Source organism: Podarcis gaigeae, assembly GCF_964106915.1.
Source record: "Podarcis gaigeae genome assembly, chromosome: 8".
NCBI lineage: Eukaryota > Metazoa > Chordata > Lepidosauria > Squamata > Lacertidae > Podarcis > Podarcis gaigeae.
The window spans coordinates 1039126-1056697 of record NC_139684.1 but is presented as its reverse complement, the minus strand read 5'-3'; the positions used below and the strand labels follow the sequence as shown (position 1 = coordinate 1056697).

Below are 17572 nucleotides of genomic sequence, written 5' to 3'. Positions count from 1 at the left end.
GGGTTGTGCCGCATGCTGACACATTCACGTTCCGCAACCTATTTTAACAAAATGTATATACTGCTTGGCTGTATTAAAAGCCTCTAGCCACTTTACAAGAAATGTTTTCAGTAAAAACAGTTGCAAACATTTAAAAATAATTAAAAGTAAAAGAAGAAAAAGCTTTCTTCTTTTTCTTTCAAGCTTTATGTGTCTGGGTAGGCTTGCCTAAAAATGCTTTAAGCAGGTGCCAAAAAGAGTGTAGTGAAGATGCCTGCTTGATGTCAATAAAATTAAAGTGGATTTGGCAACAAAGCCACGCCCCACGCCAACTGAACGTTTTGTGATAAGGTGAGTGACGGCATGCCTTCCAAGATTTCTCCAATGAAAATAGGGACATCCCATTCCATAATGATAATTTTGCTATTTATATCCCACGCGTCTGACTGGGTTGCCCCAGCCACTCTGGGCGGCTTCCAACATATATAAAAACATAATAAAACATTAAACATTTTTTAAAAAACCTTCCTTAAATAGGATTGCCTTCAGACGGCTCAAGGATCAGATAATTTCATACCCTCCAACATACCTCCAATTAAAATAGGGACATCCTAAGGAAAAGTGGGACATTTCCGGATCAAATGAGAAATTGGGACAGCTTCTCTAAATCAGGGGCATCCCTGGAAAATAGGGACACTTGGAGGGTCTGTGATGAGGAAATGCTGTGGAAAGTGTGGAAAAACACTTGATGCTCCCCCCTCCAACTTCCCCACAAGCAAATCAGAATGAATACTCAAAGAGCAGACCATCTGGGAGTGACTTCAGTCTGTGGTCCAGATTAATTTCCTAGGCATTCAGAACATTATTCTGCTTTTCCCAGATTATTTCCAGAGTGAATTTGGGGAATCCACTCATCACTGACTGCATAATTCCATGACTCCTCTTGGAGATCAGTTGCTTTTGAACAAACCAAAGAATGCACTCTCTCTCTCTCTCTGTGTGTGTGTGTGTGTGTTTTAGAGAGGCCAAAACGGAATTAGTGATTCTGCATTTTCTAGAAACCAGTATTGCATTCTTAATATCTAAGTCTGAATGTTTAAGCAGAGGGGAGAGGTCTTTGCTTTCCAATCCACACAGACCCTAACTAGAAAGAGTTAGAAAGGGTTTGATTAAAAATCTCTCCTTCCCTGCAGATGAAACTTAATCTATCTAGCCAACTGAAGAAGAAATGAGCAATCACTAAACAGGTCTAAGCCAACACATCTGCCTGATGTTCAAGCAATTCCACAGATCCCTCCAATCTAATTCATTTTCTAGATTAGCAGGGAAAATCCATCACAAATATTATTTATGGACTTGCAATAAATAACTCTTTGCAGAAGTTGCAATGTGTTCTTGTGAATTTCAGCAGGACTTTCAGCAAGTTGGAAAGGTCAGGTCATTCTGCTATACTAGCTCTATAGTGTTGGAGCCTTTCCCTCATCTGTTTCAAATTAAGGGTAATATTTGGTGTAACAGCGCTCTCAATGGGGGAGCTGTGCAGCAGGCCTGGGAGAGAGCCCCTGCACATTCCTCTTGGGGCTCTGGCACAGGCTGGGGTGGGGAGGGGAAGGGGACACAGGGCTCTGTAAACAAAGGTTGAATGACATTTGTATTGGAGAAGCTATTCATTTTGCCTCTCTCTTCCCACTCTCCCTCTTTCATGTGCAACTAGGTTTCATCGTTTGGGGTTGGGTCTGTTGGAGGCTCTGCAAAGTGTAGATTCAGAGAGCCAGGAGCAAGGAAAATATGGATCCTGGGTTTATTTTAATGGCTCTTCATGAAGCAGAATGAAGTGGCAGAATTGTGGACTGCACCACCTACAGAGGTGGGAGGATGAGCAATATTTGATAATGTTTCCTCACGTTAGAAAGCAACAAACAAAAACATCTTGCTGGACTCATTTTCTACATGCATGGCTTGTGTCTGTGAGCATTTAAAAAAAAAGAAAGCCATCCTCCCCCCCCCCACCAGCTTGCAGTAGTCCAGTCCAGAATTTTACCACCTTGCCAGGCGACTTCAACACTAAACTTAAACCCTATTATTTTCATAGTCGCGTTTCCCCCAAAATAATCCTGGGAACTATAGTTCATCAAAAGTGCTGAGGGTTGTTAGAAGGCCTCATTCCCTTCACAGAGCTGCAGTTTCTTTCTTCACAGGGGATGCTGGTGAGGGGACTAGGGGTCTCCAAACAACTTTTAGCACTCTTCACAAACTGCAGTTCCCAGGATTCCTTGAAAGAAGCCATGACTCGGAAAGTGGCACAAGAGTGCTGCGCATGCATGGTGCAGACATGACCTGTGTGTTTGTGTGGACATAGGCATGTCTGGAGGCTGCCATGCTCATTTCCCACAATGCCCCTGATGTGGAGCAGCTACAAGGCATCAAGAGAAATTAAAAAGGCAGCTGCCAAGTCCCCACTAGTGGCCCCCATTTACATTGAAGTTTCCCACAATGCCCCAGAGCAACTTATATGAGGGACATTGTGGGAAATAAAAATGGCAGCTCTGACTCAGCTGCAGCAGGACCCAGGGCATAGTATCACAGAACTGTAGAGTTGGAGAGGATCCACAGGCTCATCTAGTCCAACCTTCTGCAATGCAGGAATCTCAGCCGAAGCATCCATGACAGGTGGCCATTCAGCCTCTACTTAAAGGAGCCCCAACCAGCATGGCCAATGGTCAGAGACAATGGGAGCCATAGCTCTCAACATCAAGAGGGCACCAGGTTTTCCTCCCCTGTTCTAGACGTTGCCTGCAGATAGCGCATGCCAATGAACAGCCCCTGCCCTGGACTGAATTTCTGCAGAGGGCACTTCAAGGTCTAACTGGGGATGGAGAGTTCCCTTCCTGCCATCTCACTTGGGATTCTGCTTCTCTCTTATGAACAACAGCCGGTGTGCTCTGTAGACCGAGCCAATGCTCAGATTTTGAATGCATGTCCACAGAAGCCAACTTTCCCAGCTGTGTTCTATATCAGTGCTCAGTGCAGGAGCAGAGCAGAAATGCTGAGTGGCGGGGGCTGGGGGGGCAGGACCTCCCAGTAGGCTTAACAAGAGCCTCTTCATAATGTTCCATAACCTGGCTGAGATTCAGGACCTCACAGAGGGTTTTGGGAAGGTGGTGCAGGCAGAGCTGGAAATGGATCTTCTTTTTCTCCAAGCAAACAAACAAAACACTTATCACAGATGGATGGAGAGAGAGGGAGGGGATCCAGCTAACTAGCACAAACAAACCTTGGTGAGACAGGTGGATTTCCTTAGGAGGTACCCAGTAGTCCTGATTCCCTGGTGACCTGCTGAAATGCGGAGTTAACCAGGGCTATTGACTGTGTGGCTCCGAAGCGCCCTCTCCAATTACATGGAGCCCAGACAGCCCCGTGGTTTCCCTTGGAGCTGAGGGCGATGAAACAATTGCTGAGACAGCTAGAGTGCCGGTGGCGGAAAACTCATTTTGAATCGGACTGGACACTGACTAGAGCTCAATGTCGAGCCTACCAAGTGGCAATAGCGACGACAAAAAGGATGTTCTTCACCGCCTCTATTGCATCTGCAAAAAACAGCAACAGGAGACTCTTTCAGGTGGTTCGCAATCTATCAGAACCACTTTCATCACTGGGGCCTGGTAGAGACCCCAAGATCTCCGGCAATGATTTTGCAAAGTATTTTTTCAGATAAAGTCGCTCCGATTCGGAAGGAGGTAGACTCTACCGTGGGAGCAGGGCCAGGGCTGGAATCCTGTCTGGTCGTGCTATATGGGATCAATTCCAATCTGTTACCTCCAAGGATGTGGACAGGCTGCTTGGATAAATGAAACCAGCCACCTGTCTCCTTGATCCATGTCCATCCTGGCTGATAAAAGCGAGCCGGGAAGGGCTGGGCGATGGGCTCTGCAGGGTGGTAAATGCTTCCCTCTGCGAGGGAGCCTTCCCAGACCCGCTGAAAGAAGTGGTCATTAAACCGCTTCTTAAAAAAAACATCTTTAGACCTGGCCAATTTGGCCAACTATCGCCCAGTCTCAAATCTTCTATACTTGAGCAAGGTGATTGAGTGGGTGGTTGCTGAATAACTCCAAGCACGCCTGGAAGATGTGGACCATTTGGATCCTTTCCAACTGGGATTCAGGGCTCCTCATGGGACTGAAACTGCCTTGGTCGCACTGGTCGATGATCTCCAGCAGGCTAGGGACAAAAGTGAGAGCTGTTTCCTAGTTCTGCTGGATCTCTCAGCGGTCTTTGATCCGATTGATCATGACATCCTTCTGGACTGTCTAAATGGGCTGGGAGCTGGGGGCACTGTTATACAGTCGTTCTGCTCCTTTCTCCTGGGCTGTGTCCAGAAAGTGCTGTTGGGGGGATGAGTGTTCAGACCCCTGGGCTCTCACTTATGGGGTGCCTTAGGGTTCCGTCCTCTGCCCCATGCTTTTTAACATCTATATGAAGCTGCTGGGAGAGATCACCAGGGGATTAGGGCTGGGTGTTCATCAGTATGCGGATGATACTCAGCTCTATCTCTCTTTTAAATCAGAACCAGTGAAGGTGGTGAAGGTCCTGTGTGAGTGTCTGGAGGCAATTGGAGGATGGATGGCAGCTAACAGATTGAGGTTGAATCCTGACAAGACAGAAGTACTGTTTTGGGGGGACAGGGGGCGGGTGGGTGTGGAGACTCCCTGGTCCTGAATGGGGTAACTGTGCCCCTGAAGGCCAGGTGCACAGCTTGAGAGTCATTTTGGACTCACAGCTGTCCTTGGAGGTGCAGATCAGTTCTGTGTCCAGGGCAGCTGTCTACCAGCTCCAGCTGGTATGCAGGCTGAGACCCTACCTGCCCGCAGACTATCTTGCCAGAGTGGTGCATGCTCTGGTTATCTCCCGCTTGGACTACTGCAATGTGCTCTACTTTGGGCTACCTTTGAAGGTGACTCAGAAATCACAATTAATCCAGAATGCGGCAGCAAGACTGGTGACCGGGGGTAGCCACCGGGACCATATAACACCCGTCCTGAGGGACCTGCATTGGCTCCCAGTACATTGCCGAGCACGATTCAAAGTGTTGGTGCTGACCTTTAAAGCCCTAAACGGCCTCAGCCCAGTATACCTGAAGGAGCGTCTCCATCCCCATTGTTCAGCCTGGACACTGAGGTCCAGTACTGAGGGCCTTCTGATGGTTCCCTCACTGTGAGAAGTGAGGTTGCAGGGAAGCAGGCAGAGGACCTTCTCGGTAGTGGCCCCTGCCCTGTGGAACGCCATCCCATCAGATGTCAAGGAAATAAGCAACTATCCTACTTTTATAAGACATCTGAAGAAGAAGAGTTTGACCATATGAAGAGGTTAAAGGTAAAGGTAAAGGTACCCCTGCCCGTACGGGCCAGTCTTGACAGACTCTGGGGTTGTGCGCCCATCTCACTCAAGAGGCCAGGGGCCAGCGCTGTCCGGAGACACTTCCGGGTCATGTGGCCAGCGTGACATCGCTGCTCTGGCAAGCCAGAGCCGCACACGGAAACGCCGTTTACCTTCCCGCTGGTAAGCGGTCCCTATTTATCTACTTGCACCCGGAGGTGCTTTCGAACTGCTAGGTTGGCAGGCGCTGGGACCAAGCAGCGGGAGCGCACTCCGCTGCAGGGATTCGAACCGCCGACCTTTCGATCGGCAAGTCCTAGGCGCTGAGGCTTTAACCCACAGCGCCACCTGCGTCCCTCCATGAAGAGGTTAAAGAATATGTAAATGATTGGTTGCACTATCACCAAGTCAATGAAATATATAAAGAGGATTTAAAGGGAAAAGGATTTGATGATAAAAAATCTAAATTTGAAATAGATATACAATGAATGTAAAACAATGTCTATAATGTATAAAATACTGTTGGAATGGCATTTGAAAAATGAGGAAATGAAATCGGTAATGGGCAAAAGACTTTGGATATATTATACAGCTTGAAGAATGGGAAAGGTTGTGGAATGAAAGGATAAAATTTACAGCCTGTAATGCTTTGAAAGAGAATATGATGAAAATGATGTATAGATGGTATATTACACCAGTGAAATTAGGTAAAACAATACCTAATAATAAATGTTGGAAATGTAAAGAAAAAGAAGGAACATTTTATCATATGTGGTGGGAATGTAAAAAAATAAAGCACTTCTGGGAAATGATATATAATGAGATGAAAAAGATGTTGAAATATACATTTTTTAAAAAACCAGAAGCATTTTTACCGTACTTGGTATTATAGGTCAGGACATTAATAGGCAAGATGTTAAATTGTTTTTATATGCAACAACCGCGGCAAGAGTATTGTTAGCCAGAAATGGAAACAAGAAAAAATTCTGACGAAAGAAGAATTGCAGACGAAATTAATGAACTATGCAGAATTGGACAAAAGGACAGGAAGGATCTGAAACCTGCAGGACCAGAGATTTACAGAAGATTGGAAGAAGTATATGAATTATTTGAAGAGCAACTGTAATCAACAAATTACGCTAGTAGGATTACAAGAAGTTTTGTAAGGAGAAATATATGAAGTGCTACAAAGTAGAAAAAGATAGAGATATTGGTTATGAGTTTGAAATGTAATAGGGAAGATAAGAAATGCATACTGAGAGATTAGATTGGAAAATTTTCAGACAGGATTGATGGAAGTCAAAAAATTGAAATTGAAAAAGTATGTTTAATTATTGTTGAAAATTATATGTTAAAAAAACTAATAAAAATTATATTAAAGAAAAATGAAGAAGAAGAGTTTGGATTTGATATCCCGCTTTATCACTCCCCTTCAGGAATCTCAAAGCGGCTAACATTCTCCTTTCCCTTCCTCCCCCACAACAAACACTCTGTGAGGTGAGTGGGGCTGAGAGACTTCAGAGAAGTGTGACTGGCCCAAGGTCACCCAGACTAGAGTCCACCGCTCTCAACCACTACACCACACTGGCTCTGAAGGCAATCCTGTTTAGGGAAGTTTTTAATGTTTACTGCTGTACTGTGTTTTTAATATTTTTAATACTGTGGGATTTAAAGTACACGGGTCTCCCTGTGCACTCGTTTTCTTGCTTCTTTCTTGAGAATAAGGAGATAAAAATATCAAGAGATCTGAACTGGGGGCATCTGACTCAGGTCTTAGCCAGTGTGCTATGCCAGTTCACACTTAGCATTTGAGTGTATTTGTGTACATACAACTAAATATATTTAAAACTATGAAATTCATGGACACAGCATCACCATTTGTGAAACATAATGTACAAGAATCTATTTGCGGAGGACTTGAGACTACAATGTCCATGATGCAGTGCAACTGTGAGGAAAATACATATATAGTCCCATATATTTTTGAAGGAAGGAGAACCAGCCGGACTACAATAGCTTAGGTTCAGAAAAGAGATCTGTAAATCTAGCGTGTCTTGTGGGATTAGCACACATTTACATGAAACTGTGCCAAGCCTGTTCAATATTACTTGCCACCCAGTTTAAAATGATGTGTTTCACTTCAGCATGAACAAGCCTGGGAGTTGTAGCTCAAGCCTCTGGGGGGCATCAGTTTGGGAAAGATTGAGTTTAAACCATGATGCATCCTTTGAATCTGCTGCTCCACACAGCAACCATCATTGGGGCAGCTCATATTCCGCTCTGATAAGCCTTGAGGAGAGGTCACTTAGGGCATCTATGTAAGCCTCAAAGGCACTGTCAACTTTGAAAATGCCAGCAGGGGAAGAAAAATCATTTACATCTAAGTTGTTTGAATGCAGGAACCCAGCCCAGTGGCACTGAAGAAACAATATGGTTATGAGTTTGGGCTGGGTGGAAGCAGGCTCTCTGTGAGACCCTTCTAACCCCTGGATCCAGCAAGTGTTAAAATATAAGCCAGGCAGTATATTCCCCCCAGGGATACTCAAGGGTGCGCAGTACCGGCACCTTTTGTTGTTGTTGTTGTTAAAAAGTGTGGCACTTACTGTAAGAACTTCACTGTGAGTACCAGCACCTATTTTTCTAGAAAAAAAGCACTGAAGCCAGGCTTGTTTCCTGTGCTGAGGTGATGGGCCATTAAGAGAAACAAAGGAAAGGGGCAAATGGGTGGGGTGGAGCCCCTCCTCCAGCTTGTCTTGGTTAGTGAACTGGACGCCCAGCTAGGGACATGGAGTGCCTGTCTACTCTTTTTACCTGTCAGGCAGGTGTGCACTTTTCCTTCTCATATAAACTCTGGTTAATATGCATCAAAACAAGTGAAGGAAAAACACCAGAGCCGGAACAGCCAAGAGCTCAGGCTTACTTTGTGCTCACGTTGAGCCCCTGAACTTGTCAGGGTCGGAACCCAACCCTGGAACAATTGATGTCTCTGAGAGCAGGAACAACACAACTCCCTTCCTCTGCAGGGACCCTTGGAGCAACTGGGGCAGAGCCCATTGCACACACCCCCACCCTGTGAGGATGTCTAAGCTTTTTATTTTTTAAAGTGCTGTTGTAGTAAGGGTGGATAGATAAGTATTTTTACTTGTTCTCAAAATGCACTAATTCTTAAAATGTACATCCTTTTTTTAAAAAAAAATCAAGTGTACATATGATTGTAATAAACTCATTTCAACAATGTTGAATGTGATACCTTATGATTGTATTATTGCCCACTAAAGAAGCAGAGGCAGAAATTTGTTGAAAGCTGGTAGGTGGCGGCATTCATCATGTGCTGACCTCTTGTGCCTCCCCTCCAAAAAGACAGACTAAAAATACTTCCAGGAGGGTGTGCTGCTGTGGTTATAAAATGGTTTCTGAATCAATTTTTTTTTTCTTGATAAGAAGTACATTGGAAAACAAAAAGAAACAACTCATAGCTGTTCTTTATTTATGACACAGAGCACAATTACTTTATAATACGATCATGGGACATGCAGAAAGTATAATGCAATGAAGATACATAAGAGCATGCATCATTCCCAAAATATAATTATAAATGAGTCTCTTACATATAGAGTCATAGAGCTGGAAGGGATCCTCAGGATCATCTAGTCCAACCCCCTGCAATGCAGGCATATGTAGCTGACCCATATGGGGATCAATCCTGCAACCTTGGCCTTCTCAGCGCCACACTCTAGTCTCGTGGTCCAGGAGGTGGCCCCGCAGTCTGGCTCTTCGCAACTACCAGCTAACTAGGTTTCCTTGCTTTATTGGGGAGGCCACGCTGTGACCCTGGTAAAAGGCAAGAGCAGCGCTTGCTCTCTTGCAGACCTGCAGAGTAAGACTGCGGGTCAGCTGGGCTTGAAGGCTGCATCCCTAAACACATCGAGGACTCCAAGAGGGGCCACGCACAAAGGGGTCCGGAGTGGGGTGTCTTATCCAGAAAACCCGATGTTCTCTTGAACACCGCGGAACGTAGGCTGCAATCCTAACCCCACTTACCTTGGAGCAAGCCCCCTTGAATTCAACAGGACTTACTTCTGAGTAGACGTGGCTAGGCTTGCGCTGTTAATTAATTTTGGGGTAAACCTACACAATCCCGGGCTGCACAAATACACCCCCCACCTCGAGAGTACTTACTAGGAAGTAAGCCATGTGGAAAACCAGCGGGGCTTTACTTCCGTGAGAGAGCGCTTACTGAAGCCGCGTTGCGCACCTTTTGCACCCATTACGGGGTCTGGAGGAAAATCCCGATGGGCTGAGGCGCTGCCCATCCTTGCCAAGAAGCGCGCGCAACTTCCAGCTGCGATTCTGTGCGAAACCCCACCAAGCGAAACGAAACCCCTTTCGAAACCGTGCCCAGGATGGCGCTAGCCGGCTGCCGGCGCGAGCGAGCGAGCCAGATGCGCCCCCGCGGGGGATGCGCGCCAGAAAAGGCGCCCGAGATCCGCGCCCGCGCCTTCCTCCGGGCGCCAAGCGAGCGTCTCCGCGGCTCACCTTCCCCGCCGCGCGGAGAGGGGAGGCGACCCGCGCAGCCTGGAAACCAGCCCCGGCCCGCGACGCCATTGGCCAAGGCAGCCCCTGAGCGACAGCTGGGGGAGGGAGGGGGCAGAGGGAAGGGGAGGGGCGCAGGCCGGCACCGATTGGCTGCGGGGGGAAAGGGGCTCCGCAACTCTCGGCAAGAAAGTGCTCTTCGGTGGTCCCCTCGGGTCCCGCTGCTGACTGAGATCGGGAAGGGGATCCGCGCAGCAGAGAAGCGTCCCGACCCCGTGGAGCAAGCGGGGGAAGAGCTGCGCAGCATCCGCAGCCCGGACAGGAGCTGATGGGGGTCTCGCCCGGGGGAGGGAGTCGCGACCACCTTCGGGCTCCCCCCGTCCTTATTTGCCAACCTCCAGAGCTCGGGGCAAAGAGCAGGCGGCTGATGCCCAGCCGCTCGCAAGGCGCGGGCTTCCTTGCCAGAATGGGCGCAGGCTGGTGCTCCAGAGGCCCCTCGCGGAAGGGGCCCCGGGTGCTGATCCTGGTGGCCTTTGGGCTTCTGCTCCTGCCCGGCCTGGCCAAGGGCAACGAGTATGACTACGTCAGCTTCCAGTCCGACATCAGTGCCTACCAGAGCGGGCGCTTCTACACCAAGCCCCCTCAGTGCGTGGCCATCCCGGCTGACCTCCGCCTGTGCCACAGCGTGGGCTACGACAAGATGGTCTTGCCCAACCTCCTGGACCACGAGACCATGGCGGAGGTGAAGCAGCAAGCCAGCAGCTGGGTGCCTCTGCTCAACAAGAACTGCCACATGGGCACCCAGGTCTTCCTCTGCTCCCTCTTTGCCCCAGTCTGCCTGGACAGGCCCATTTACCCCTGCCGCTGGCTCTGCGAGGCCGTCCGCGACTCCTGTGAGCCCGTCATGCAGTTCTTTGGCTTCTACTGGCCCGAGATGCTCAAGTGTGACCAGTTCCCGCAGGATGACGTGTGCATTGCTATGACTGCCCCAAATGCCACGGAGGCGTCCAAACCCCAAGGTAAGGGTCTGCCATGAGTAGCACCCTTCTCTTTTGATGATAAGCAGGCAGGCAAAGTTGGGAGAGGTGCCTATGACCACCTAAGGGTCAAGCCAGTCTGTGATGGCCCTGCTGTGAAGCCAGGTGAGATGGTTGCTTCAGGTGGCAGATTAGGGATGGCGGGGTGGGGACACAGGCACTTCAGGCCCGCCCGGGGCATGTTCTCTTGGGAAGGTCTTGTGGATGTTCAGGGAGAGGGTCCTTAGCTTCCACACAGAAGGTCCCAGCCTAATCCCCCTCCTTTTTCTGTTAAGGATCTCTGGTAGTTGGGCTGAGAAAGAACCCTTTATGGTGGAAAGCTTCTTCCAGTTGGAGCAGATCTGGGGATGGCAATGGGCTGCCCTGAATATGTTGTTGGACACCAGTTCCCATCATCCTTGATCCTGTAGAGCATCATGTTGGCCCCCCCGGAACAGACGATCCTGGGATAGAGGAATCTGTAGAAGGCAGGCTCCCGTGTGACGTTAAGGAGGACATAAGAGGGAAGGGCTCCAGCTCCACGGCAGAGGCACCTGCCTTGTAGGCAAAGGATCCCAGGTTCAATCCCTGGCATCTAGGTTGGGTTGGGAAAGATTCTGGAGAGCAGCTGCCAATCATGGGAGAAAATTTAAATACATGGATCAGTGGTTTAACATGGTATAATGTGGCTTGCTAAGAGCTGTGGGGGATCAAATCCAAGATTCATCTAGACCAGACTTTGCCAACTTGATAGGCTGCTGACTGGGACTGATGTTGGGTTGGCGAAGGCTGAGGTATCTCCAGTGGCATAGCGTGGGTTGTCAGTACCCGGGGCAAGGCAAGTAATTTGCGCCCCCTAACCCATGGAACCAGGTAGGGGCAGAGAGCTGCGAGTGCGAGCGCTCCCCCCCAGATGTTGTGCCCGGTGCGGCTGGCCCCCCCTGCACCCCCACGCTACGCCACTGGGTATCTCAACATCCTGTTTCCCACAGTGGCCAACCAGATGCTTCTGGTGAGAACCCTCTCCTCCCCGTTGAGCTTGCCCAATCCCCCTTCGTAAAGTATAGCCAGCAGGCCTTAACAGGTTGGGTGGGCAGGTCTATCAAGAGCTGGTACAGAGAGGAGGGCATCCTGGTCCAAATCTCGTCTCTGCCATGAGGAATGTAGGGGTGTGCCCTTAAGACACACTGAAGGCAGATCCACACCATACATTTAAAGCATAGAACTTCTCCTAGAGAACCCTGGGAACTGTAGTTTAAGGCTGCTGGGGACTGTAGCTCTGTGAGGGGGCAAACTACAGTTCTGAGGATTCTTTGTGGGAAGACATGTGCTTTAAATGTATGGTAAGTACTCAGACTTAAGCAAGCTGCTGTCTTTAATCCCTACATGTTAGGGATACTACTACTACTACTACTACTACTACTAATAATAATAATAATAAGAAGCCACCATGCAGGGTTGTTGTGAGGTTTGCCAGGGTAGTGTGTTTGAAGCATCTGGAGCACTTTGGAACTGCCAAGGAGTGCCTCGTTCTCTTGTGCAAGCCCCTTGGAAAAGGCCCTGATTGCTTCTGCTCAGGCCTCTTCCAATGCAGAGAGAGTGCAGAACTTGCAAAACCATTTGGTTTTTCCTCCTCAAGCTACCTTGATCTGGCCCTGGAGCCAGTGTGGTTTAGCTGTTTGGGGCTTTGCTGTGCGTTCTGTTTTCCCAGTGAAAAGGAACTCGCATTGAAATAAAAACAGCTGCATCAAAACCCAGCACAGTCATGTGATGGCACAGAATAGCGACGAAACATTAACTTGAGTAAGAAAATGCAAGAACAACATCTGCAAGAAGTGTGCCTCTCCAAAAAAATCTATCACAAAGGAAGGTTTTAACAGACTTCACAGGTCTGTTCTGAAACCCACCTACAGGAAGCCTAGAGAAGCTCCCTTGGGAGGTTATTCCACTGAGATGGCCCACCTTACCTCAGGTTGTGGTTGGGGAACCACAGGCCCAGCAGTTGAGCTTGACCCTTTTGCCCTCGCTGTCTGGCCCCTGGACTCTGCCCAGGCCACACCTCCCCTTCCCAGAGTACCCTTCTCGCTGCTCCAATTCACACCTCTTTGAGTGTTTTTGGCGTCCATGGTTCTGGCTTCACTTCACAGGGGATAGAGAGGGAGGTGGGAGTGTGTGTAGAAATGAGACTTCTGTGCAAAAGTGTCAGTCCTTGCTCAGCCCACTTTTGCCTCTGGCCTCAGCCAGCGCTGGCACGGGGTCCGTAGAAAGTTGCTCAGAAGGGAATGTGTCCCTCCAGCTGAAAAAGATTCCTTGCACCTGGATCAGATTACGGGGAACGGACACAAGGCCTTTCCAAGAGCAATGGAGGGAGCAGGCTGGCTCATGAGGACATGGTCAGAGGAGATCAATGTTAGAGTGTGTGCTGAATGCAGAAGGCCTACGGTTCAGGTTCCAGTAGGCCTGGGAAGTTTGCCTCAGAACCAGTTGCTGGCGATCGCGGGGGGTGGGGCGGGGGGTGGGGCGGGGGGTGGGATTTGCATAGGAAATGTTTCCTTCCAATTCATTCCCCACCACTACTCCCATCCCTGGTCAAACGCTGGTTTGACAGAGTTTCTTAAGCGCTTCAATAATACAATAGGACAAAAGAAATAAGTGAGGAGACCGCATGCAATGATGACATTCACCAGCATTTTAGTGCAAATTTCTGGTAATATACAAATTTTATATGCATTTTGGCTCAATGCACACATTTCTGCAAAGCAATTTCCTCAATTCAATTTTTGTATGTTATTTTCACTAGTAAATGCACTCTCCTCTATGCGTGCGAATTTCAAAAGGTGTTTCATGTATTACTTCAGAAAGTATAAATTTGGTATATTTGCCTTTAAATGTGAGCTGAATTGAATTTATCCTCTGTCCCCCCAGCTGGCCATTGGCCTTGCTGGCTGGGGCTGGTGAGAGTCCAACAACATCTGGAAGTCTTCATGACTCTCATCCCTGCTGCAGATCGTGGGCATGCATATGTCATAACAGGCATGATATTTGAGGGATATATATGTATGCCTCAAAGAAGCTGCCTGAGTAATCAGGGACATCTTTTGGGTTGATTCACAAAGCAATCCGTGTGTGAGAGAGGCAATCTGTGCTAGGCAGCCATGTGCACCTTTCCCTTCCCACTGGACCTCTGGACAGGCAAACTGTTGTGACGGTTCTGATGTTCTCCTGGGATTGGCACAGCAGACGCTGCTCTGCCCCACCAACCTCTCTCTGCTCTCAGCCAACCTCCACCTGCCTGCCTTTGCACTTACATCCAATCCAGGGGTCACCCTGCCTGTCTTGGCTCCCGTCCCAAACTCAACAATGGAAGGTCTTCTGTGAAAGCTTCTCCAACATCTGGTTTCCTACCTGGCCAACCCAATGCCTCTGGGAAGCCTGCCATCGGGACAGGAGGGCAATGGTCATCTCCAGGTGATGTTTCTTTGCCACTGGTATTCTGAGGCACCCTTTCTGGACGTAAGGTGGCCATTATCACAAGGGGCCTTTTGTAGCCTGGCTATCATGAACAGCAAAATCCATGGCTTAGCAATTCTATGCTGTGTGAAGAATTGCTTCCTCTCTTGTCCATCCTAAATCTCCCCAACACTCGGCTACACTGGGTGACCAAACACACTGTATTCTAGTCTCGTGAAAAAGGCCTACCCATTTTCTCCACCGCAGTCATAATTTTATACATGCTCCCTACTCGTCTTTTTCTCTGAACTAAAAAATCCCCAAATGTTGTAAGCTTTCCTTGCAGGGTAATGACAGGGAATTTGTGGCCCTCCAGATGTTGGACTCCAAATCCCACCACCCGCAGCCAGCATGGACAACAGTCAGGGATTATGGGAATCATAGTCCAACAACAACTGGAGAGCTGAAAGTTTCTTGTCCCTGTTTTAGGAGTTGCACCAACCCTCCTAATCATTTTGGTGCTAGTGGAATCTTTATCTATTTATTAAATTTATATCTTGCTCTACTTGCCAAAGGATCCCAGGGTAGCTGATATATTCTTCATTGCTGTTGATTTAGGGAAAATAAAGCATCCCATGAGCTTTTTCATTTTTTTTTAATAAATTTTTTTATTAAGCTTTTCCATAAAATCTCCAATCATACAAAATTCCACATCATATTGGACCTCCCTCAACTTCTCTGACAATCATTCGTAGTTAAATTTCTATCTTCACATTCCTTAATTTTGATATTGCCTTTGAATGCAATATTTCTGTCCTCATTTACATTCTTGCAATATTCCTTAATTTTTCACAAAGCTTCTTTAAAACACACTAGCGTTGTATGTTCCTCACATACAGTTTTCAAATATTCTCTAAATTTCCCCCACTCCTCTAAAAACTTATGGTCCCTTTGGAATCTGATTTTTCCAGTTAGTTTATCCAGTTCTGCATAGTCTGTTAATTTTATTCTCCATTCTTCCACGGTCGGTACTTCTTCTTGTTTCCATTTTTGAGCCATCAATGTTCTCGCTGCTGTTGTTGCGTACTGAAAAAGTTTACAGTCCCTCTTATTTATGTCCGTTCTAGTTATTCCCAGCAGGAAGGTTCCCATGAGCTTTTTCAATCTTGCACAGTTTCCTGGGAGGGAGTCTCATTTCACTCAATGGATCTTACCTCTGAGTAAATGTGGAGAAGGCTGGGCTACTTTCTCAGAAGATGATAATAATAATAATAATAATAATAATAATAATAATAATAATAATACTTTTTTATTTGTATCTCCCCGGCCAAGGCCAGGCTCAGAGCAGCTAACATCATAAGAACAACACAATATGCATAAAAATAGACATCCATTCATTAAAATACATCTTAAAATTAATTCAGCAAGTTAAAATCTGGGCAGGTGGCAATTATCAGGGTGGAACTGAGAGTGGTTAATAATTGCCAGGACCAACTGTTTCCACTGATCACACAAGGACCTGTGAGCAGGTTGGGGGCCTCCTTGGGGCTTGTTTTATACAAAGGAAAGTAAGTCAAACTGCATCCTGCCCAAAGGCCTGGTGGAAGAGCTCCGTCTTGTAGCCCCTGCGGAAAGATGTCAAATCCCGCAGGGCCCTGGTCTCTTGTGGGAGAGCATTCCACCAGGCCGGGGCCACGGCTGAAAAGTCCCTGGCTCAAGTCAAGGCCAGTCTAATTCCCCTGGGGCCCGGGATCTTCAAGGTGTTGTTATTAGCAGACCGTAAGGTCCTCTGTGGGGCATACCAGAGGAGGCGGTCCCATAGGTACGAGAGTCCTAGGCCACATAGCGCTTTAAAGGTTAAAACCAGCACCTTAAACCTGACCCTGTACTCCACCAGGAGCCGGCGCAGCTGGTAAAGCACTGGATGAATGTGGTCCCATGGCAAGGAGCCCGTAAGGAGCCTCGCTGCGGCATTCTGCATCCGCTGGAGTTTCTGGGTCACTTTCAAGGGCAGCCCCGCGTACAGTGAGTTACAATAATCAAGTCTGGAGGTGACTGTCACATGGATCACAGTGGCGAGGTCAGGGCGAGAGAGGTCAGGGAGCAACTGCTTAGCTTGGCGGAGATGAAAAAATGCCACCTTTGTTATAGCTGTAACCTGCGCCTCCATAGAAAGCGAGGCGTCTAAGATTACACCCAAACTCTAGACAGAAGGCACTGGCACTAATTGTGCCCCTGCAAGTGATGGGAGTTCGCCCCCCAACCATATATTATCCCGACCCAGCCAAAGGACTCCTGTCTTTGAAGGATTTAACTTCAACCGGCTCCCACATAGCTATCCAGCCACAGCTTCCAGACATTTGATCAGTGTGTCTCGGGCCGAGTCAGGATGGCCATCCATCAACAGATAAAGCTGGGTGTCATCAGCATACTGATGGCAGCCCAACCCAAAACTCCAGACAAACTGGGCGAGGGGGCGCATAAAGATGTTGAAAAGCATAAGGGAGAGAATTGCGCCCTGCGGTACTCCACACACCAAGGAGTAACGCTAGCTCCCCCCCCCCACAGCACCACCCTCTGTCCCCGACCAGAAAGGAATGAGCGCAGCCATTATCGGACTGTGCCCTGAATCCCCACATCAGCGAGGCGGTGGTCTAAAAGTTCGTGATCGACCATGTCAAAGGCTGCTGGCAGATCTAAGAGAATTAACAGCCCTGACCCACCTCGATTCAGCTGCCTACGGAAATCGTCTGTTAGGGCGACCAGAGCCATCTCGGTCCCATGACCAGAGTGGAAGCTGGACTGAAGCTATAGTGCGTGGCCTCACTTCGTTGGCTTTTGAAATGGGTGCTTCTCATTTTTCTGATATTAAGTTTTGTTCTCCACATTTTTACAATGATTAGCAATTCTTTTTGTAAAAAGCTGTCTTGAAATTTTATCAACATCTTAGTGCAAATTTCTCCCAATATAGACACTTCTGAAAGGAATTTCCTCTAATATACAGTGGTACCTCGGGTTAAATACTTAATTCGTTCCGGAGGTCCGTTCTTAACCTGAAACTGTTCTTAACCTGAAGCACCACTTTAGCTAATGGGACCTCCTGCTGCTGCCGTGCCGCCAGATCACAATTTCTGTTCTCATCCTGAAGCAAAGTTCTTAACCTGAAACACTATTTCTGGGTTAGCAGAGTCTGTCACCTGAAGCGTATGTAACCTGAAGCG

General features: G+C 48.0%; 2 protein-coding genes across 2 annotated transcripts in view; both read left to right on the top strand.

Annotated features, from left to right (window-relative positions):
• The window catches only part of NKX6-3 (NK6 homeobox 3), a 641500-nt gene that overhangs the window by 229733 nt on the left and 394195 nt on the right, over positions 1–17572 (top strand). The gene's annotated exons all lie outside the window — the stretch shown is intronic.
• SFRP1 (secreted frizzled related protein 1) overlaps positions 10022–17572 on the top strand; it is a 48247-nt gene continuing 40696 nt past the window's right edge. The window contains exon 1 of the mRNA XM_083753364.1: positions 10022–10904. Within this exon, the coding sequence (XP_083609490.1) occupies positions 10214–10904 (691 nt within the window). The 5' untranslated portion in view covers positions 10022–10213. The remainder of the gene's footprint in view (positions 10905–17572) is intronic.